This window comes from Borostomias antarcticus (genome assembly GCF_949987555.1).
Source record: "Borostomias antarcticus genome assembly, chromosome: 24".
In the NCBI taxonomy this organism is placed as follows: domain Eukaryota; kingdom Metazoa; phylum Chordata; class Actinopteri; order Stomiiformes; family Stomiidae; genus Borostomias; species Borostomias antarcticus.
This window is the reverse complement of record NC_140257.1, coordinates 17,117,949-17,142,801: the sequence shown is the minus strand read 5'-3', so window position 1 is coordinate 17,142,801 and position 24,853 is coordinate 17,117,949. Positions and strand designations below refer to the sequence as shown.

At 42.1% G+C, this 24,853-nt stretch overlaps 1 protein-coding gene across 1 annotated transcript in view; it reads left to right on the top strand.

The window, feature by feature from the left end:
• Nucleotides 1–437: 437 nt before the first annotated feature.
• The window catches only part of astn1 (astrotactin 1), a gene marked incomplete at both ends in the record, with an annotated part of 224,595 nt that continues 200,179 nt past the window's right edge, over nucleotides 438–24,853 (top strand). The window contains one exon of the mRNA XM_084458037.1: nucleotides 438–612. Within this exon, the coding sequence (XP_084314163.1) occupies nucleotides 438–612 (175 nt within the window). The remainder of the gene's footprint in view (nucleotides 613–24,853) is intronic.

The window sequence follows — 24,853 nt, the reverse complement described above, 5'->3', positions numbered from 1 at the left end:
ATCATTCTGGACTTGGATGTGGACACTTCCAACAAGGGGGTCAGAGTCACTGCGACGCTTCAGCTTCCGCGCAATCATTTCAACATGAAGCACAATTAACACGATGAAGCGTATGACCATGTGACAGAGCATACAGAGATTTCTGCCCCCCCCCCCACCCCCCACCCCAAACTAAAGAAGCCTGTTATTTCCAGATCACGGTATCCCCCCGGATTGTGCATCGCCAGCTGATTCCCCGTTCGCACCGATTCCTCCCGCAGCCCGCGCGCTCACCGTGCAGGCTCGAGCACAGACCGGGAGAACGGTACAGCACCATGGTGATGGCGTGCATGAGGATGCTGAGGATGCTCGTCTCTCTCGCCTGGCTCCTCGCCTCGGAACCAGCGCACATCTCGGCTCTGACCGCGGAGGACCCGTCCCAGGACCTGGAGTGCCGGATGAAGAGCGTGACCGTGTCCGCGCTGCCCTTCCTGCGGGAGAACGACCTGAGCATCATGCACAGCCCCTCGGCCTCCGAGCCCAAGCTGCTCTTCTCCGTCAGGAATGATTTTCCGGGGGAGATTGTCGTCGTGGACGATCTGGAAAACACCGAGCTGCCCTATTTCGTGTTGGGTGAGTTCAGATGCACGCGCACCCCTCCACCCATGCTTATACGTTGTTTTTTTGTTGTTGATTTGTTTAATTATGATCCGCCGTGTTCAGTATTAGCCTCCTCTGTGTTGATGGGAGCTGGAGCTGTAACATCCATAGCAGGCCTACTAGCTAGACTAGCCTCTCTTTCTCCCAGTCGCGATACTTATTTCGTGATATAGACTATTGACATGTGCTGAACTGATGATTTGTGTTATGCATTCATCAGCCAATGTTGATTATTGAAGTCCCACTTTGTGTTGTTGATAGTGTGCTGCCATAGCTAGCTTGCTATGTGAGTGCTTGCAGGCCGCACCGCCCCGCGGGGCTGTTACTGTTCAAATTCCTTCACTTCATAAGAATGTACATGCAAAAGCCCTCATGTAGCCAAACACTGCTAGGCTATATTTGATACTGACTGTAACAGGAGCATAGGGATGTTGTTTGCATTGCAAAGCATATTTCCACTAGTTTGTAGATTACCCCGTGCCTGCGCTTGAACCTAAACTATGTACATCCATCCAACACTTATGGCAATCCTAATTACAAACATACTCGTATTCAATATATATCGTTGTATCAAGTGTGCTGTCCAGTGGTCCTGAAGTTATCAGTAATGTTTTGCTCTGCTCCATTCAGCACGAGGGGATGGAAAGTTCAAAACTCGGTTCAGAACTCTGCTCGCTGTCCATGGTGCTGATTTCAGAGAGCAGTCCAGTGCCCTTAATCAATTTACTGTGTCGCTTAAAGGAGTAGTAAAGGGAAAATTCATGTTTAGCCCTGTGTTAAGGTTACTTATGATCATATACAATGGTTCAGATCAAAACATTGACAAAACTAGCACTTTTGAGAAAGTCTGATAATTGCTCTACCACCGTTTTGGTCATACAATGGATGTGGATGGGCACCGTGAAAAATCTTTCAAAACATGTTAAATGTGTTAAACACTCAATTTCAAAGACAAGAAACTCACTGAGGTGTTAGTTGGCGTTCTGACATATAATTCGCCATAAAGTAAGATTCTAGTTCATCTGGAAAGGCTTTTTAAAATATTTAGCATAGAACTATTTAGTCGCAGCACATACGTGTGTAAACTTCCGCAAACTAGGTAGCCTAGCAACATAAACAATAACAATAGCTACCGTAAGTAGTTCCGCTTCATGAATCCCCTCTGCGGATTGATCTACACATCTACAACGGTCGCTTCAATACAAGTCAATGGATTTCATTAAATGATCAATAAAACCCTACAGGATTCATACTTTGTGGCGAATTTGATGTCAGAACACCAACGGACACCAATTATCCCCTCGGTGAACTTCTTGTCTTTGAAATTGAGAGTTTAACATGTTTTTCAATGCTTTTTCACAGTGCCCATCCACATCCATTGTATGACCAAAACGGTGGTAGAGCAATTATCAGACTTTCTAAAAAGTGCTAGTTTTGACAATGTTTTGATCTGAACCATTGTATATGATCATAAGTAACCTTAAAACTGGGCTAAACATGCATTTTCCCTTTACTACTCCTTTAAGCATGCAGTTACATACTATGTACACACTTGCTTTGTGATTCATAGTGTTAGAGTAGTTGTTTTTGTTTGCTACACACACGTGGGATGTGGATATCCCGCACAATAGGGCAATGCCATAGTTACGGGGTGTTGTAAGACAGCAAGTCATGTTTTAGTCTAGTTAAATGTTGTTCTGTCAGAAGAAAGTGTGATGTTCTGTTAGCAACTCGAGACCCGTTAGCAACCCTAGAGAACTATTTCTTCCTAATGTTAAATACAGACTGGGGACCGCAGGCCTAGGACTTCCTGTCTGAAGGGCTAATTGGGCTGAAGGTTTATACACTGCAGTGAAAGAGCAGGAGGATGTGAGCTCACATCACTTGCTCTGCCGTTTTGAAGAAAGAGCATTCATAACAAGCATGGCATATTGAATAGTGTGTATTCATTTGACATTTCAATTACCAAGTAGCCTATCTTACATCAGGAGAGCAAACTTTTAATGAAAATTCACACAGGGAATTCAACACAATTGCATATTCCTCACATGTACAGCTTCCCCACCACTGAAACACAAATGCTTGCACAGCTGCATATGTTAGTAACCTCCATAGGCAAATCAGGGTGTCAGCAGTGAATGACTAACTAGAATCCTCACCTGCTGCAAGCCAGGGCCCTGTACTAGGAAACAGGATTACGGGGTTAGCGTGATAACTTCAGGTTCAAGGCTGGTTTATCCGTACTACGAAGGTGGTTCACTTTTCACCGTGCTATATTGTCCGTGGTAACTTATGCTGCTGAGCTAGCCTGCTCCGGGGCAGGTTAAGTTCCAGATTATGGATCAAAACGTATGAAGCACTGACCGCTGACCGATCAGTTCACTTGAATAAAAGGCATATGGACATTAAGATTCTATATGGAACTTCTGCTGTGAGCGAACAGCGAGAGGTTCTTAAGAAGACTTTTAACAAACCGACAAAACCCTCTTTACTTTCCCCAATATCACATGAAAAATTGCAGAATGACAGCTGCTTGTGCTTGAGCCATATTTTGCCTTGTGCATCGTAGACTGTAGACTATGCACTGACTTGCATTTTATTAGTCTACCTGCAGTTTCATGTAGGCTGTGGGTGATGCGGAGAACCAAGTAAAAACACTCATTTTTTTGAGTTCATTTATTCAATTTTCAAGTCTTTAATGTTGATTTATTAGACTAGCCTCCCGTTCCTAGGAACAAAGAGAAGTAGGCTACATTTTAATTGAATTGTGATAGCACCAATGCCTGACAATCAGCCTACTTCTCCACCCCGAGCTTCACTTTTTCCATCTTAATAGCCTGTTTTATCTCTAGTTCCTCTTGTATAGAGACTTCACATTGTCTACTCCAACCTGAAACTATTAAAAACTATAGCCTACATTTGCTTTATTTAAGCGTCCCCTGCCAGTCTAGGGGTTGCAGCTGAAAGAATAAGATATATTGATATAGGTTACAATTTCTTTACATGCCATAAGAATAGGCATAGCCCAATGATCTAGCCTACTCGTGTTCATGTGGAGGATAATGATAAAACATAGGCAGTATTTTCTAGCTTTCCTTCCTGCCTTTGGCAGTAGTGACTGTGTTGCGCCTATAGTTCATATTTCTATATTATTGCTCCTCTTGTGTGAAATGCGATGGACAGAATTTGGTTGTGCGTAGGCCTATTGTTTGCCTTGTCCATGGCCGTGTCCGAATACCCATACTAAGGTATGCGATTGGTCATTTTGAGCAAATGCCTCCCCTTTTACCGTGAACAGGCTCATAGCTAGATAGGACCAGCTGGGTAGACTTAACGAGTTGATAGCCACCGTCGTAGTAACGTTTATCCGTGATTGTGGTTGTCCGGTTTACTCGAGCGAGCTAGCGAAAGTTATCCTGGATATGTTGAACGAACTTCGTAGTACGGGGCCCTGATCAGTAAACTAGAATCTTATTGAACTAAAATCTTCACTTGCTAAAAGCCTTGTCATTGAACTAGAAAGCCTTGTCAGCAATTGAGAGATATTTTAATTGAAACAGTGTTGCTTATTGAAGATCAGCAGTTAACCAGCAAAACAACATGTAAGTAATTGTACAATTAATTAATTATATATATATATATATATATATATATATATATATATATAATATAATTATATATATATATATATATATACTTTGTTATGGTTGTTGTGAGATACTGGTTTACAACAACTATAACATAGATAACTATATATATATATATATATATAAATATGTTATATTATATATATATATATATATATATATATATATATATATATATATATATATATATATGTTATCGTTGTTGTGAAATACTGGTTTGCACTTTCTATCCAGCTGCAATAAACTCTCCAGCGACTCAGCGGACGTGTCATCATTCTGTAACAAGCACCTTTTGGCATGTGCCTTATATCTCTTTGAGGCAGGCTAATAAAGCCAGGCACTGGGGGAGGGGCTGAACGTCTCACACACTGGGGGAGGGGCTGAACGTTTCAGACACTGGGGGAGGGGCTGAACGTTTCAGGAGGAAATGTATTTAATCGGACAGCCCCCATATATTGGAAGAAAAAGCAATAGCTGCAGAGTTCAACATCTAAGTTCGTAGGCAGTGATAAACCTGTAAGTGATGACACACAAGTGCACCCGATCCCATCATACTGCATGTGGAGAGACATGTTTTATACTGCATATAACAGCGTGACAACTGGCCCGCTGGTATAATGTATAGACCGTTGGGTATGAAGTGTGTGGCTCTCATGTGTGATTACTTCTCGGGTTGAGAGTGAGAGTTCAGCCAGTATGCTGTGTTGTAGACTAAACAACTGGCCTTTGGGAGGCGGTGGTAGTAGTCTTGTGATTGGATGAGCACGGATGGGCAGCTGGTTTGGTCCAATAGCAGAAGGGGGAAGATGTGAGCGCTGTAGAGCTTTGATTTAAGTGGAACCTCGTTATACTGTTGGCATTCTACATATTGTAACTTGAAATGCATGGAAGTGATCTTCCCCATCGCTCAACGCTCATGTAGAGAGACTGCCTGGTGTGTTTGGTGTTTCTGTAGAGAGACTGCCTGGTGTGTTTGGTGTTTCTGTAGAGAGACTGCCTGGTGTGTTTGGTGTTTCTGTAGAGAGACTGCCTGGCGTGTTTGGTGTTTCTGTAGAGAGACCGTCTGGTGTGTTTGGTGTTTCTGTAGAGAGACTGCCTGGTGTGTTTGGTGTTTCTGTAGAGAGACTGCCTGGTGTGTTTGGTGTTTCTGTAGAGAGACCGTCTGGTGTGTTTGGTGTTTCTGTAGAGAGACCGTCTGGTGTGTTTGGTGTTTCTGTAGAGAGACTGTTTGGTGTTTCTGTAGAGAGACTGCCTGGTGTGTTTGGTGTTTCTGTAGAGAGACTGCCTGGTGTGTTTGGTGTTTCTGTAGAGAGACTGCCTGGTGTGTTTGGTGTTTCTGTAGAGAGACTGCCTGGTGTGTTTGGTGTTTCTGTAGAGAGACTGGTGTTTCTGTAGAGAGACTGGTGTTTCTGTAGAGAGACTGCCTGGTGTATTTGCTAATCTTTACTGCAGAGAGCACAGAGAAAAAAAAGGAGAAGAAATGGTTTCCATGACAACGTGAGCAGGTGCTTAGATGGTGCAATGAAGAAAAAGTGACATTCCGAGTGACACAGTGAGGAGCGTAGGCGACAAAAGTGACATTCAATGACTATTATTCAAGTCCACTTTATTAGTTAGGTAGGTAGTTTATTAATCCCCAGGGGCAAACTGCAATATTACAGCAGCCATCATCAAAATACATCAAAGAAGCACAATCAAGACTAAAATACAAGGTGTGTTGGTATCCTAACTGAATAGGTGAATCGGTGTTGGTATCCTAACTGAATAGGTGAATCGGTGTTGGTATCCTAACTGAATAGGTGAATAGGTGTTGGTATCCTTACTGAATAGGTGAATAGGTGTTGGTATCCTAACTGAATAGGTGAATAGGTGTTGGTATCCTAACTGAATAGGTGAATAGGTGTTGGTATCCTAACTGAATAGGTGAATAGGTGTTGGTATCCTAACTGAATAGGTGAATAGGTGTTGGTATCCTAACTGAATAGGTGAATATGTGTTGGTATCCTAACTGAATAGGTGAATAGGTGTTGGTATCCTAACTGAATAGGTGAATATGTGTTGGTAGCTTACTGAATAGGTGAATAGGTGTTGGTAGCCTAACTGAATAGGTGAATATGTGTTGGTAGCCTAACTGAATAGGTGAATATGTGTTGGTAGCCTAACTGAATAGGTGAATAGGTGTTGGTAGCCTAACTGAATAGGTGAATATGTGTTGGTAGGGCGAACAAGGTCCCCTTTGAACCTGTCGTAGATTTATTCTAGTAATTAAGAAAAGAGTAGTCGAGAATGCCAAGATTCATCTTTGCAAGTCCAAGCTGGTTACTTTTATTCCAATTAGTTCACAAATTCGGAGCAGACTAAGCAATGAAGGCCACCTATCAAATACCCTTCCACACCGTGGATCAACTGTTAAAATGCTCCAAAGCCTGATGTCCAGGGTTGATTCTTGAAGCCATCAAACTGACATCTGTCTCTCATGTTGTGGATTACCAGGATGCATCAGAATGGCATGAGACTGGTGCTGGAGGATTGTGGGATTGGTGACCAGACCAGTATCAGACCATGAGACTGGTGCTGGAGGATTGGAGGATTGGTGACCAGACCAGTATCAGACCATGAGACTGGTGCTGGAGGATTGGAGGATTGGTGACCAGACCAGTATCAGACCATGAGACTGGTGCTGGAGGATTGGAGGATTGGTGACCAGACCAGTATCAGACCATGAGACTGGTGCTGGAGGATTGGAGGATTGGTGACCAGACCAGTATCAGACCATGAGACTGGTGCTGGAGGATTGGAGGGTTTGTGACCAGACCAGTATCAGACCATGAGACTGGTGCTGGAGGATTGGAGGATTGGTGACCAGACCAGTATCAGACCATATTAGCTGAAGCGTATAATATCGGTATCGGCCGAATGTGGAACTGAACGGCGATGTGAGTCAAAATAACTAATTGCATCCTGCATAAATGTATACACATTTTTTTTTTTTTTTAAAGAAGCTCTTTTCAAATAGTCCTAAATATATTTTTATCAGCTGCGTGAGATCAAAATGGAAGATGCTCGCACACCGACATGAAACACATGGAATGGCAGACATTTTTATGTCATTACAGTGAATACGGTAGGGATGAGGTCATTACAGTGAATGTGGTAGGGATGAGGTCATTACAGTGAATATGGTAGGGATGAGGTCATTACAGTGAATACGGTAGGGATGAGGTCATTACAGTAAATATGTTAGGGATGAGGTCATTACAGTAAATACTGTAGGGATGAGGTCATTACAGCGAATACGGTAGGGATGAGGTCATTACAGTTAATATTGTAGGGATGAGGTCATTACAGCGAACACGGTAGGGATGAGGTCATTACAGTTAATATTGTAGGGATGAGGTCATTACAGTGAATATTGTAGGGATGAGATCATTACAGCGAATACAGTAGGGATGAGGTCATTACAGTTAAGATAGTCTGAAGTTGGGAATGAACTTCATGTAAGCCCAGGGTGAGTTCAATATATTAATGATTTGTTTACTAAAATCTGGGGATGAATATAAGTATATCATAATGGTAGACTGCTGTTTATGCATTTTTTGTGTGACTTTTTGTTTATAAGTTCGGGGAAGGCTAATGAAAGCACAAAGTGAATGTGTTATATGATAGCAATTCTCTTGAATTATCTTCCCACTTTTAACTGTAGATCTGTGGCCCTTTTTGAAGAGTTACTATTGCAAATGTATTCATGAATAAATGAGTGCAAGTTATTAAAGTATGTTATTTCCCATTTGCCAAATACATTCAACATTTATAAAATGATTCAAGCTTCTCTGAAAGTGCAGTGTTTGCCATGTGGCTTGGTTTCTTTCCCAGTCCTTTGTTGATCCAGTATGGTATTTCAGACCTGTGTTACAGGCCAGCTGCTGCTTGTTTGGCTCCTGGGTTAGAGGAGATCAACTGAGTGCAGAGAGGCGAAGCTGCAATATCTATGCAGACTCACATGTGCAGCGCTGGGAGTAGCCAACGCGCAACCAAACAGCGACAATGATCAGGAACATTCTGATTCCCTTTGAAAAGAGCTGTAATTTATGGCATCCCACGTACGGTTGCCTTCAGAGAGTTCTTAAGGCAAATAAAGATTGAAAGATACCGCACTGCTGTTCCAAGAAGGAAAATACATTTTCCTTGAGTTCAGTGGAATTGGATGGAAACCAGTTGGCTTGTTTAGAGTAGGATTCTGTTTTGCTTATTGAAGACATGTATTAGGTTGTATCTCCTGCTGTGATGTTCTGAGCTGGGTTACAGCAGGCCGCTGGTCTCCCAGCCCCGGACAGGGTTCTGCGGCAGAGCTAGGTTCCAAACAGGCTTTCGTGGTGAGGTAGTCCTACATGAACATGTTTAAGTCGATTGTGGAACACAAGGAGGTCCCCTTAGTTCAATAGGCAATATGAGACTTGGTTGAGACTCCATTTGGTTCACATGAAGGTTCCTATTTTAGTGAATCCAAGGCTGTCGGAAACATAAACACATTGAGGACGGTGCCACTTTTAGGCCTGGACTGGGTTGCACCAGCTGATCGTAAGTTCAAACTTAGCCTAGGTAGGTTAAGTTCTAACTTAGGGTGGAGTTTACGTCCTACTTAGATTTTTGGGTTGCACCAGCTGAAATAAGTCCAAAGTAGGCCTCAGTTACATGTTTACAACAGTTTACAAGTTACAACATGTTTTTGAAAGATTTTTCAAGGTGCCCATCCACATCCATTGTATGACCAAAACAGTGGTAGAGCAATTATCAACTTTCTCGAAAATGCTAGTTTTGTCAACGTTTTGATCTGAACCATTGTATATGATCAAAAGTAACCTTAAAACAGGGCTAAACATGCATTTTCCCTTTACTACTCCTTTAAGATCAGCTGGTGCAACCGTCTCCTGGCCAACACAATTTTGGTAATTTCGTGATTGAGGACGATAGCGTGCCTCCGGCACAGTTGTATGTACGTTGGGCTAAGCCAATAGAATACACGTGGGGGTGGTGGAGGTTTGGTTTCATAACGGCCAATCACAACACCTGTTTCCCATCCCCTTAAATACCAGTGCATCAGCGGCATATCAAATTGGCAGTTTCCTGACAGACATGGAGGCCAGTTTAGCCCAGCACCCTCCCAGTGCTGAAGGGTGATTTGCTAGAGCCTGAGGTACACAGCTGCCAAGGGTGAATCTCTGGCCCCCCAAAGAAGCCATGAAGGGCTTGTGTGCACGACACTTTCTGTAGTGCAGATGAAAATAATTAAACCCTTTCACATAAGAAAAAAAAGTACATTATACAAAATATGTATTTAACACAAAACAAAGAGTGAAATAAAGGGCCTATATTTTTCTGATATAATTGATTTTTTGTAAAATATGCATTGGAACAAATAAATTACTTATTTTGGAATTACATTGGTCTCTGACATTGCAGGGTTATTTTGACGGTAGTGAATTATTAATTGGCTCTCTAGGTTGCAATTCTAGCTTCTGATTAGCTGCTTAGGTTGTCAGAGAGAGTTTGATTGATAGCCAATAGCTAGGCTTTTCCATGGCTTGACTTTCTACACTAGCTCGCCACTCGCCAGCAACAAACCTGGACTAGGCTATTGCATCACCCCACCCCTGCTACACGTTCATTATTCAAATAAACTGGATGGTTGTGTTTCCTAGCCCCACGCAGATCCTCAGTGGGCTAATGACTTGTGGGGGAGGGGAGTGCTGCTAGCGTTAGCGACTTCCAGACAGGCCTTCCTTTGTGCTGTTCTGGCTGTGACTGCCTCACTCCATTAAATTTGCTGGATTTAACAAACTTAATGTACTGCATTTACTGTGCAACATCAACTGTCCAGTTGTCAAAACAAATTGGCAACAAACTGAATACAGTATGCTGACCAGCTATTATCCCCCCCCCCCCCCCCCCCCCCGTCCAACGCAGCTGGAGCAAACTGACCAGGCTCCTTCTGTTTCTCTCCTTCTACTAGACTACTCGCTATAAAACCCATTAAACCAGTGACACCAGACCCATTTTAGAGGTTAACCTGGCAATCTTCCCCACATTTTCCAGCCCAGTAGGATAGAGAAACTATCAATTAAAATGCAGACCGACCATTTGAGATCAAATTTAATAGTTACGTTATAATTTCTTAAGCAAAGATGCAATAGCCTATGAGATCTGGGATAGTCTAGGACACAACCATTCAGGAAAAGCTACTGTAATAAGACGATATGCATTTTCGTATAGAAAGACACCAACAATTTTATAAAGCAGAGTTTGCTGTTTGGGTCACAGCTTTAATCACATATTTTTAATAGATGGATGGATGGATGGATGGATGGATGGATGGATGGATGGATGGATGGATGAATGAATGAATGAATGAATGAATGGATGAATGGATGGATGGATGGATGGATGGATGGATGAATGAATGAATGAATGAATGAATGAATGAATGAATGAATGAATGAATGAATGAATGAATGAATGAATGGATGGATGGATGGATGGATGGATGGATGGATGGATGGATGGATGGATGGATGGATGGATGGATGGATGGATGGAACACACAGAACAAACCACAGGTTTTTACATACACATCCGTCAATTTCAGCTACAGTCATCCATTCCCAGCAGCCCAAAGGAAAGATATTACACCTTCATCACACCTAAACGTAACTGCCAAATAGGAAAGGAAATAGTTGGAAACTTGGATAGAAAACTTTAGTGACACCTGCAATTTTTGGGCTCTATGGAATTGACTCTTTTTAATGCTGGCGGGTAGTGAAGGAGGAGCACTATCTCCTCTATCCTCTCCTCCGAATAATCACTCAATTCAGCTTCCCCTCGTCTGGGAGCTGATCCTGCAGTCTCTCTAAAGGACACAGGTCCACCTTTCTTCAGCCTCACACTTTTTTCCATTTCCATCCACTTAAACTACTTCCAGGGCTGACAAAGAAATGTCCTATATGGCTTTCAACATTTTCCCCTTTCTGTCGACCGCAGCTTCCCACGGAGAGGCTGTTTCTAATGAGATGAGACTGAGGGCGCGAGTCAGGCCGAGGCAGAGCGGAATATAGATGGGGGAGGTTATCACAGTCCCACCGCTCCGCTCCAGAGCTGGGGCGGTGGTGATGAAAGGCCTGATCCATACTCTGCTCAAGCTACGCTGACGTGGCTGTGAACATGGCCTCCACGCTAGTATGTTGGTACACTCTGAGCGTGCGTAGAATATGAATGGGCCTTGAACCATGTCTACTAAGACATAGTAACATATTGATGATGGATCTCTTGTATCAGGATGCTTTCCCTCTGCCTTCAAGACTGCCAGAGTCACCCCCCTCCTAAAGAAACCATCTCTCAATCCCTCTGATGTCAAAAACTACATACCGGTTTCTATCTAAAACCTTTCTATCTAAAACACTTGAACGTGCTATCTTTAGGCCCAATCCAAATACCCCCCCTTAGCCCTATCCCCTAAATTTGGAGTGCCCTCGACTGGGTAGTGGCCCTTCAGAATGGAGCCACAAGGGATAGAGCTTGAAATCTTTAACTAAGAAATGGGACACCACTCGCTACGTGTTCAATCAGATTTGTATGAGTTGCCTGATTTTCTGTGGAGTCCCTGGGATGTAACAGTATGATTACTATTATTATAGTGACAAATCTGACCAAATGTCAGGACAGAACAAGACAGATCAATCAATTGTACAGCCAGGAAGCATGTTTACACATCGGCTGTTAACGTTAGTCCTGCCCATAGAAATGCCAGATGAGCAGAGAAGTGCAGAAAAAATGCTACTGGATTATTTTTCAGACCTCATGAACGGGACATGGAATCAACTGTCACTCAAAAATAGTTGTTTACACAAAGTTCTATTGATTAGATTAGATTCAACATTGCACCGTAGCCTACTGGAACAGCAAAATGCTGTTACACTAACAATGAATAGCAGTTGACAGCGTGAATAGCATTTTTTTTCTGAAATGCGTGTCATAACAATCCAATGACATGTTCCTTTGCATCTACTTTAAACTAAGCTATTCCACAGAATTTACAATTGTTGAATGTTTATTTGCGTAGAGATACCCCACAGTGGTGGAAGGAACGGCCCACTGACGTCAGGACAGCAGAGTCGCTGCCCATCTTTCACCACAGGCTCAAAACTCACCTCTTCAAGAAATACTACAACAATCCTCCCTCTTAAGCACCTAATGTATTTTAGATTGCTATTCTTGCACTTTGCCTTCAGCACTAGATTATGCTTTCAGTCACTTGTTTTAGAAAGAAGATGCACTTGTGAGTTCTGGCAAGTAGTAGTAGTCACAACATGTAAACAAGAATATTTTGGAGTTATTGGAAAGTTTATTAGTCACTTTTGGAAGCTATAGGGTAGTTGACTTAAGCCACTTCCAGGGAATGATGCTAAGCTAGGATAACAGTGTGGATCTCTATACTTCCTTCGGCACGCACGGAAAAGAGAAGGGTGTGATCATCTTGTCTGACTCTGAGGTAGCTGGCGAATAAGCTAATTTCCCAAAAAGTAGGCGTGTTCCTTTGATATCGATTTAAGTGAACTCTGCCAAGAAAGGTAGTTACAAAACTATCACGTTGCTATGGAGTTTCAAAACGACAAACAATTAGCCCTAGCAACCAAAACTAATACTAATACTGACCAACCTAGCTAGTCATGAACGAAGTGCATCCTACCTTTGCTGTGCAACTGAGAGTTTTAAAAGTGGAGATGATAAACCAGCGTGGTAGGCTACAGGACAGGCTTTGCCCATGGTACATTGTGAATATACAACGGCTCTTAACCAATCAGATTGCGAGGTCGGAACTACCCGTTGTAAAATTTGCCTAATTATGACACACAATGACATCACAGAATGTCAGACGTATAGGCTGTGTTTGACAAGAGCTGAAAACTCACCAAAACAAAGCTGAGATAGGATTTTCTTAAAGAGAATTAATTTAAAAAAGAATTGTACTATCCAATACAAAGCAAATTCGCTTTGATGTACTACAATGGTTATACTTTAATAGCCTACTCGAGATATGTTGTCTAACAATGAACCATGTGTGGGATTAGGTTCCAAAAGAACACCAATCCATATTAATATGTAATACTCCTTTCATTATGTAATTAATTGACTTCTTAAAGATCCATCTCTGCAAGTGATATGCCTCGCAAACACAAATATTTACTCTGTGAAAAATAATATCCCAGAGTAAAAACTACAGTATCTCCCTCTGCTCTGGTACTCTGGGATCCCCATTCACCAGACCATCAGTGAGAACAACCCCCCTTTGATTAAGACCTGGTGCTCTTGATTGAGTCTTTTATGGGGGTAATGGATTGTCATGGCTGACTGAAGGTCTGGCTCCCTGAAGAGCGAGGCAACACAATGACATGTCACAAGGTCTCCCAACCCTTCTCCTAACCGTGGGTGAAATGAATACGTCCACTCTGCTCTGTGATTAACCCTGTAGTGGTGTCTGTCACCCGACCAGTGTGTGAGGCTGTTGATTTGGCCCTGGCGGTGTGTGAGACAGAGGGGTTGATTGAAGGGATAAATGGTAGCTAATCGTCAGTGAGTGCGCGCTGCCTGGGGGCCAGCTGATCCTGACTGATGGACGCCTCTGGCTCCTGTTCTGGGGAAACACATCCTGCAAGAAGCCTCACAGAGATGGGGAGATGCCCATGTTGTCCAGATCAGCAGAATGCCACAGCTCAGCAATATGCCACCACTGCTAGTAGCCTAGTTAATAATTAATATTATATATATATATATATGTCAGTATGTCAGTAGGTTAAATGCACAATTTGTATTGTAAATGTCATCTTTAGAGTCCATTTTCACATTATGCATATGCTTGGGGCTGGCGGGTACCGATTTCTGTGTTTTACATATTGGATTCTGTGTGAGCAATATGTGCACATGGGCTGAATGTTTTGGTGACTTTCCCAAAATTAATTTACATGAAAGTGAACGATTAAAGTGTAAAGTGAACAATAGTTTTGTATTGAACAGTATTGTGTTGTATGGACAGGCCTGAGGTCTGGAGGATGAGCTGTTTTCTATGCTCATGTTAGAGCTGGCAAGTATAAAATAAGCCTACATTATGTATTTCTCCACAGGCCCTGTGGCTTACCTTGGCTTATCTATATTTAATACATGGACATGGTCATTCAGGGGTTTGTTTTTCCATTGCGATGGTGCATTGCTGTCCCCACTTTTACTTGTCTAACCTTTCGTAAAGTACAGCGCTTGCTATTCTGCAAGGATGATTCTGACCTCTTGACCCTGAAGTGAAGAGTGGCTAATGTAGTGAATGTGTCACCTTTAGACCTTCATTTCCACTGACATTTGTTTCTATTAGGGGTAATTCTTCAAGTTGCAGCTGCAGTTTATTAGCCTGGCATAATCACATTCTTTTTCTCTCTGGAGAAGCCATGTTAGCAATTTATATCAGTGTTCGGACAATGTATACTAATTATCGAAGTACAGTAGCTTACTCTGTCACTGATATTACACTTGGCTTAGGCCTAATTTAAAGTGACAGTTATGTAAGTGGACCTGTAACAAGCGTGCTACAGGCTAGCGACGTGCTAGCAGCGAGGGGGGATTCTGTCTGCCAGGGTTAGTTCAGTCTGCGGGTTTGAGGGCGTGGCCGCAGGAGAAGGCCCCGTGTTCCTGACTGGGGCTGCGTTCCGAATCGCATACTACCCTACTATATAGTATGCCAAAACAGGATGTAGTATGTCCCAATACATAGTATGCTACATGCAGTATGGCAAAAATACCAGGATGTCCTACTACATCCGGTCGTATTTCGCAGTATGCAAGCCAGCAGGCTTTTCTGGCTATTCTGACCCACAATCCTGTGCGCAGCGGAAATGTGCGTCACATGTGCGAGTCGTGACAGCTGTAGACGAATGTCGCGTTATGGACAGCGACGGATGTGGGCAAATTTCAAGGCGCAATGTTATGAAAGGTAGTATGTCCCAATTGGATGCCTACTGCTTGCAAAGTACGTACTTTCTAAGGGCAGCTGTAGTAGGTACTGGTAGTAAGTAGTAGAAGTATGCACTGCGGAATGCAGCCTGGATCTCAGCTCACCCGGTGTGGCCCCGCCTCTTTGGGAGGAGCCAACCTGGGCTCTAACACCGTGTCCTAACTACACGCGACGCGAGCGAGCGTCAGCGACAAAATGCGTTCCATTGGTTTGTTTTCTTTTGTTATGTCCTAACTGGACGCGAGCGACGCAGCGGGAAGCGGCGCGGCGTTTTAACTGCCCTTTTGACGCTCGCCCTGTTCCTATTCTCCTCCTGTCGCTCGCGTTGACAGGCGTCTGTCTTCAGTTGGGAATATAGACAAATGACGTAACAGAACAGGACATTTAACGGTTTCAGTTAGGACAGCAAGCATGCGATGTGGCGTTCTGTTGCTCGCGTCGCAAGCAGTTAAGACACGGTGTAAGTGTTTCTGATGTTCTGGTGTAGCTCCACCAAACCAAACCCCAGGATACTTGGAATAGTCACTTGATCATGGCTGAGCACTCACCGTGTTGTGAGCACATTAAGCAGCATTCTTGGCTGGAATCGCCAGAGGATGACTCCTGGGTTAGCTGTTGACCTCTGGATGACCCCTGGGTTAGCTGTTGACCTCTGGATGACCCCTGGGTTAGCTGTTGGTACCCATGTCATGTGCATGCTTCTTTTTATTGTTACACAGTATAATGCTGAATTGCATTGTCATTTAGTCTCTACCTTGACCTTGCTGAAGACCTAGTGTAAATATATACTATGAAATGGTTGCATTATCTTGTTTGAAACACAAGTACAGTATGTTTCTGAGAAAATATTTATTAAAAGTAAAGCTCCCTCTCTTGTCAGCTTCTAGTGAGCATCAGCATCAGGTACCTTGTCTCTGGTACCTAGCATAACTGGTAGTGGTGTTAATGTCCATCAGAGTCTAGTGCTCCAACAATTAGATCAATATTATTTTGTTTATTTTGTTTTACATGCATAGAAAGATATGATAATGTTGTTTATAAAAAACAGCAAATAAATAAAGTTGATATCTATCTATCTAAAGTTGAATTGTCCTCATTCTAACAAACATTCTAAAAAAAGTTGTAAAAAAAAACCTTTTATATGCCGAATCTATAGATACATTGAAACTAGAAAACTTGAATGGGAGTAGTTCTAGTCATTATATTCAAGAACATAGATCTGATGACTCTAATTTAGGTAGTTAGATCCTGTTGGATAGATCAGAGATACAGTAGTGTTTGGTCATATGTGACCATTAGCTAAGAATTCACTTTTTTCGTCAACAACATGCATCATGGGTGGTGGACCACAGGTTCACCTGTGTTTTACAGACTATTTATTTTGCAGAGGGCACACTGCTAGCAGGTTAAACAGCCATCAATAAACCTGTCAACCTATAGCCATTCTACACCCCCCTCCCATAGATCATGAGGTGGAGGCCATCTTGGCACGTCTGAGTTCCCTACCATGCTGACAGCATAATCTACTTTAAATCATTGATTTCTTTTTAGATCTTTCAAGTAGAACATCTGATCAGATGATGGGAAATATCAAAGTGTCCTGTGTTCTCTACAGTACTCTCCAGTCTAACACGGCCAAATGGGAACGTTCTCTCTCATCAGTGTACCACATGGATTTGCTCAGTTTTAATCAGCGTGTTATTTTTCACACTCACACATTCAGCTGTCATGATATATATTTGTTAGATTTACAAATAAACCTTTTTTCTGATGTGCCATATGTGTTGACAGATGTTATCATCGTGCCCCCGAGGAGGAAGACAGAGGACCTGTCTCTCTAGCTAAAGCTGAGAAATTGTATTTCCGGGAACATTTGCAGCATTTGCATTCTCCCCCATGCTTGGTCCATCCAGACGTACGCTCTGCTACGATGCTGCCGACGCTCGGATGCTCACACACTCTTTCTTTCAGAGGCAGTTGAACTCGTATGCTTGTTTGATTCAGAGGGTCTCCTCACAGTAAAAATGACCTGGCCCCTCTGAGGAACAAATGCGTTGTTAATTTACAACATACTATATTGCATAAAGTAGAGAGACAGAATGCCCCTCCAGTGTCAACTGCTACTCAAATATATCAAACTGTAGTCTACAGCTATTTTTCTGAAAATCTTATTTAGGAAAAGTTGTCCTGGCTCCGTTTGGTTATCAATAGCCTACTAATCAATCAGCTGTGCTCTATTAAACATCAGGCACAGTCTCTAACACACCGTTCCAGGGTGCTCTACCTCTATTTAAAATGACTATTTTATTTACCCATCTCATTTCATGTACCCTTCTATTCTACATTCCAACTATGCCCCGAGAAAAATAGTGCTGTACTCAATCTCTCAGGCAGATGTTGTCTGCGGCACAGTTCTGTCAAGGACCGACCCATGAAGTTAACATCCGGCAGGTTGTGTTGGTCAGGACCAGAGGCATTGCACTGTTGAGTGTGGTGATATTTTGCCCTGTGGTACAGTTATTATTTTATTGACACTCAATAAATATTCATAAATATGTCTCTTCTGCCATCTTGGATGCCAAGAGGCCAATAACTAGGTTATCTTGTTTGGCTAAGTTGTTGGAGTCAGTTGTAAATTGCCAACTCAAGAATTTCCTTTCACACCACTCCATTTTATCCGTGCATCAGTCTGGTTTTAGGGTAACCATAGCACCATCTCTGCTGTTACTCTGGTTACTGACAACGTAGTTTCTGCCCTTGACAGAAGCAAACACTGCTGCCCTGTTTATTGATTAGTCCAAGGCCTTTGACACTGTCGATCATTCCCTACTGATTGAAAGGTTAGTTACTATTGGCCTTGATGAAGGTGCATGTAACTGGTTCAATAACTATTTATCTGACAGATTTCAATGTGTGAAGTTAGGGGGGGGGGGGGGGTCCAGTCTGATCTTTTATCTATAACAAAAGGTGTTCCTCAAGGGTCAATTTTAGGTCCGGTGCTATTCACCATTTATATCAATAATATTGTACCCCCTGAGAATGATTGCCAATTTCATCTTTATGTGGATGATACTATTTTATATTGTGTTGCTGACTCTGTTGAATTAGCCATAGAAAAACTGCAACTTTCTTTTAATGCTATTCAAGATGCTTTTATTTCTCTTAAACTAGTTCTTAATGAGAGCAAAACTAAATGCATGTTGTTCTCTAGAGCTAGAAATCCAAACATTAATAGTTAATAGTGCATATTACTGCTGCAAATGGATCTGTAATTGAGAGAGTTTCAGAATATAAGTATCTTGGCATCTGGCTGGATGATAAATTCACTTTTAAATGTCATATTGATAATTTGGTTACAAGCTACGTCAGAAAATTGGGTACTTATTAGGGCTGCACAATTAATTGTGAATTAATCGAAATCGCGATTATGACCTCCGCGATTAACTAATCGCAAAAGGCCGCATTTAATGTGATTAATAATTTTGCTTTGAATTCAGTGTGCTAGGACTACATGGACGAATCACAGGCACTTATGCTGTCTGACCAATCACATGCGTTTCCGCTGAGTGCGCTGTGCGCAGCACAGGTATGCCTCACAATTACAAGCAAAAACATCACACACAGCTAAAAACCACATTTGGGATTTAATATCCCAGTCTGTGAGCGCAGTTGGTGTTTACAAACGCAATAGTAGCCTATGGACTGCAAACAGAGCTGGAATGATTTGAAAAAGAGAACAGAGGAGAAAATATCATTCAATAATTCCTGGGCAAAAAAAACTACATCCTTGGTTTTTGTCACTGTATCTTTTGTCATTGCATTTGTTTATCATGTCGTCCCAAAATAAACTAGTTTGAGCAGAGCTGTCCATGGTGCTGAACGTTTAGGCCGAAGTTGGGCGTAGGCTATTTTTCTTTTTTAATTTAATGTTTGGTCGTAGGCCTAATGATTTAGGCCTAATGATGTAGGCCTATTTGTATTTTTGGCCACAAAGGTGTAACTCGACAACTTTATTTGTTTGCAGAGACAGCAAAGCAAATAATGTGAAATAATGTGCGCAGACCGGCTCTCATGGCAATGTTGTGCAGGAGTCAGCACACTACAGTGATCTGGATACTTTGGGGGGATTGTGTAGCTTTGCCCCTCCGCTAGCATCCAGGCATCTAAACCGTGTTTTTAAGACGCCAAATGAACGCTCGATCACGCCGTGCGTTCTGATGTACGCCCGATTGTACGCCGCCTCTCCAACATTCATCCATTCAACGTTCAACGTTCGTTAATGTACAGTACAGTGTCCCCCTTGAACAAATCAAATCATTGGTAGGATTGCGCACGGGAGTCATCAGCCATGGCTGGAGTTGATAGCCGCCATCACCTATGATGCCAAAGCACATACTTTTCCCCCACACATTTGCAATGAATATTACAGCACAAACGTTTTCTCAAAGCAACTTTATTACCCAGTAACCAGGGATTGTCATCCATGTCTTGCATCGTTCCATACGGACGGATGTTACTAAAAATGTAGCTGTTTTGCCCCCATCCTGGGAATTTGGGAAGCACAGTCATTATATTACTGGCGTTGCACACTACCTGGGAGTTGATTGAATTTATTTGCTTCCTATTTCTAAAAACATGAGTTTGTTTTCCCATAGTGGTACAATTGATAGGCTACGTGAGTGCAGTCAGTAGCGCCTACAACATTACGGAAGCCGGGGACGTTAAAGAACTCCTGTTTTGTCACCTCAATTTCCCTTCCATGATCATTTCCTGCCATGCTCATCAGAAACGCTGGCCAAGACAACCCCTTCCACATGCGCTTCAATTACCACCAACTCTCTGAAGATGCAAAGGATTTCACTATAACTGCGTACAGCAATTAGCGCCGATCTTTGTTGTGAATTGGACTGTTTTTGCACTGGGGCTTATTTGCATATAAATGGGCACATTTCCCGCCCATATTCCCTCATTTAAATATCAGCAAATAGCACAAGCGCACAGAAATGCTATGATGGTGACAGCGCAGTTAGCACGGTATTTCACCCTTTGCGAGTGCTTTGTGAAAAGCAAGGTTTATTTGGGGGTTATTTGCACAGGTATAGCGGCAGAAAAACCCACGCAATCCCTTTGTGAATTCGCCCCATTATCTGTCTCAAGTGTCTTAAAGGGGCCGTGCCATCTAAAAGGCATGTTCAAGTACTCCGTTGCACTTCCACCTCACCCCACTGCTAAAGGTTCGCTTATTAATGGAAGACAAGCTGTCTTGTGCAGAATCTGCATGGCTCCCAGCAGGTACCTGCACTAGATACTTAAGATTTTATTTTTTTAATGTCAACAGAAAGAAGTCTACAAACAAACAGGAAACATTAAGTAAAGTACGGTAATCCAGTAATAACGGAACAGAAACAGAGTGACAAAACAAAGCTGTTGCAAGGGAAGATACAGACTATACAGAAAATAATATGAAGCTGTTGGTCATTTCTATCCTATGTATGTACATGAATCAAAATAAAAAAGTTTGATTTTAAAAGCCCTTGAAAGAGGCCTCATATTCACCTCAGTACCAGCCCAAGAGGTTTAATCTCATTAGCATAATGTCTTTTTCTGATTCCAATCTACAGTGGACTTCATATCTAGAGATGTCCTCTTCAAAATGGAGTGGGACTTGATGGGCTCCTTATCATTATTGAAAACCATTATTATACTTTGAGCAGAATCCTAGAAAATTAGTAGGCCTATTATAATTTCTGTGATGTGATTCCTATTAAAGATACGTTGTTAAAGTGTCATTGAAGACAAATGGAATTCATATGTACAAAGTGCCAAACAGGAGACATCATTATGATGGATTTCCATGGTTGCGGTGCCTTGCCTGCCTGTCACATTGAAACATGCAATGTCACACTGGTAAAGGAATTGTGTGGCTTGATAATCGTAATCTTTGATGAGTGTGAATGCATTTGCTCCAGGAGGGAATGCCTAGAGGATCTGTACCACACAGTAGAGGCTATAATTATCATACAGTATATAAGTAATGCGTTTAAATCGTACAGTAGCTAGTGGAGATGAGAGACAAACTGAGAAAAACAAAAGGGGAAATGTGATTCATGTAAAAGGGTGTTCTTATGCTGGGCTGGACTGACAGGCAGTCCCTTCCCCATCCACAGCTGCTGGGTTTTCTATTTTCATCATCATTTCATTCCAAACCTTTATTTCCATCATCAACTGTGACGATTTGATTATTGATGACCAAACTAGCATTGATTATCAAATCATCATCATTGTTTGCTTTCGATCGACAAAGCTCCCACAAGGTTTGCTGTGATTACAAATTCAAACGTGGTAGATTTAGGCTGTGCATTGTTACGGTTTAGACATTGCTAAGACTGCTCAGGGGACACTTCAGTCTACAAAGATGTGGTTTTCACAGAGGAGCTCAGTCGCTTAATCCCTTCTGATATCCCCTTTGATTTATTTATCATAGCAATGTTTACTGTAGCAATATTTATATGTTTACAATCTCATGAAAATGTTACACACTGCAGCTTTAAGCTGTTAAGTACCTCACTCTTTTTCAGTGTTTTTATTATGCTTGTTTTTCTTGCACTAAGTTGTAGTGGTGTGACCATACACTTATCTAAAAATAGACAGTTAATAGGAGACAGTTTTTCAACTCGACGATGCATATCGCCACATATTTGTATCACGATGTCTCGTGGCACGATATATCATCACACCCCTACTAAGCGCCGTTGACCATTATATCATATTATATCATCACATGTGGGGCCAAAGAGTATAACATGTCTGTGAGGTTTTGTGTGAATCACCTGGATGCATGCACATACCAAGTTGCGGCTATTCAGAAAACACTGTTTTTTTTCTCCATATTTAACTGGTCACTGATAGCTGTACCTCCCTGGCTTGCCAAGGTGCAGAGAGACATACGTTGAAAAAACCTCTTGAGAGTGGATCCAGTAAATATGAGGTTAATTGCTGAAGCAAATTACAGCTTGTAGCTGTCATTGACTTCTATTAGGTTCAATTAAGATGACTTTATTTAATTTGAGGAGGAGAGACGAGACAGCCTAAGGTTGGTGTGGAATGAGCCATAGTTCCTGTTGTTGGATTAAATGGAGATCATTTTCTAGTTAGTATAGTTGACACAACCAAATTGATCCTATCCTGGATCTTTACTTTAATAGGAATGCACCGAGACACCATTATCTGTACCGGCACCTGTTCAACCAACAACATGATCTCTTATTGGACCCAAAATCTCGCATCGGTCAGGCTCTACTCATCAGAAAAGCTTGATAGACATCTGTTTGATTGGCCGGTCAGAAAGCAATCGACCAATCAGCTTTCTTTGAGGAAATACTAGCATCTACACAGGTATGGCAACTGTTCGTTCTAAAATGACAGTGGCAGAGGTTAGTGTAGATGCTGTTATAGCATCATATCTAAACTGAGAGTATTTCTTAATTGATAGAAAAGCAAAGAACGACACTGAAGGCTTTTCTCTGTGAAAAAGATGTTTTCATCTTTTCTCCCGACTGGCTTCGGTAAGAATCTTATTTACCCATGATGACGGTGATAAACAGATGGTTCATCCAATCACCTGTGAAGTACTTTTGAAAGTGCCTGCCCTTTTTCAAACAGTTTCCAATAAAGCTTTTGCAGATGGTTATGTGAAACAAACAACACTCATCTCACAGTTAGCTAGAAGCAAAGGTTGACGTTACACCATTTAGCCCATGCCTTGCACATCATTTCAATGTGAAAATACTGTAGGCCTACACCTGATTAACATACTGTAGTACTACCCCTGATTTTTTAAAAAGCAACTACGATGGATGTCTCATATAGATGGATGATGTCTCATATGGATGATGTCTCACATGGATGGATGGATGATGTCTCATGTGGATGATGTCTCACATGGATGGATAATGTCTCACATGGATGGATGATGTCTCATATGGATAATGTCTCACATGGATGGATGATGTCTCATATGGATGGTGTCTCACATGGATGGATGATGTCCCTTATGGCCCATATGGATGATGTCTCATGTGGATGGATGATGTTTTTAATTCATTGCATGTTCATGTTAATGCCATTCATATCCATGCGTCCTGTCCATATCTATTAACCATTTAGAAGCATGTATAAGAAGGTTGATTATGTACATGCTCATTAGATAATTTACTCACAAAATGTCAGCTCAGGTTCAGGACTGACATCAACGGAGCTCTTGTTGTTTTTGTCACGATTAACTCATTAGTCTCACCGTCAGTAAGCCTGCTGTTTACAATAATGACTACTTTAGTGCAATAACAATACTTGTAATTAGCTTTGCAGATGTATGATAATTATAACTGCATTCACATCATGAGGTGCAATTATCACACCTATGAGAAGCCCCTATGAGTGCGAGCACGCTTCGTCTTAAAGTTGTGCTGGTGTGTCTGGGAAAGGTTCTCCATAGCTGGCCTGAGGATCTGATGTATAAAGAATGCTTGAGAACATCTGGAGAACCTCCTCCTAAAATGGCGGTGTTTCTCCTCTGTTTTAGCGTGTCTTTAGATACAGTGTGTGAGGGGAATGTAATGTCGTTTTTATGCCCCACATATCTGGAACAAACTTCCAGAAAACTGCAGGTCTGCAGAAACTCTCAGTTCTTTTAAATCAAGACTGAAGACTTTTCTTTTTGCTGATGCTTTTTATTAAATCAAATAATTATTCATTCATACACTGCACTGTAACTTTTATTCCTGTATTTTATTTTTCCTGCATTTTGTTTTAAATTTCCTTTTTTTTTTTTTTGCATTTCGTTTTATATGACCTTTTATGTGTATGTGCACTTTGCTTTTAACGTCACATGTAAAGCACTTTGAATTGCCTTGTTGCTGAAATGTGCTATACAAGTAAACTTGCCTTGCCTTGCCTTGCCTTGCCTTCATCACTTGCCATCACAGTTCCCATGGAATCTGTTTCCATGGGGAAGACAGCCGGTGCCCCAGAGTGTTGTAGTTTCCTGAGTTTCCTGTCGAGCCTCGCTGAGACTCTGACAACAAGTCACAGATCACACCTTCATGCCTGATCTCTGTTGAATATATTATATAGAAGGATCATAAGGGAATCAAAGCGCATTCGTGACATGTGTGCACATCCTGTAGTTCTGTGAGTCAAGAAAGTGCCAGTGAGCGTAACCAGTTCTTTAACAGGTTAGACGCATCCCCCATCTCTGTGAGGCTAGCAGGCTGCTCGGTGCCTCCGCCCCCCCCCCCCCCCCCCCAACCAGATTCTCTCTTAGAGTTAGAGTTAGGTAAGTGGTGAACTCCAAAGGCTACGAATCAAAAAGGCCTCTGGCCCTGACGGAATCAGCCCCAGGGTGATTAAGATGTGTGTGAGACAGCTGGCTGGCTTGTTCCAGCACCTTTTCAACCTTTCCCTGAGGCTGAAGAAGATGCCACAGCTGTGGAAGACCTCCTGCATCCAGCGTCCTCCA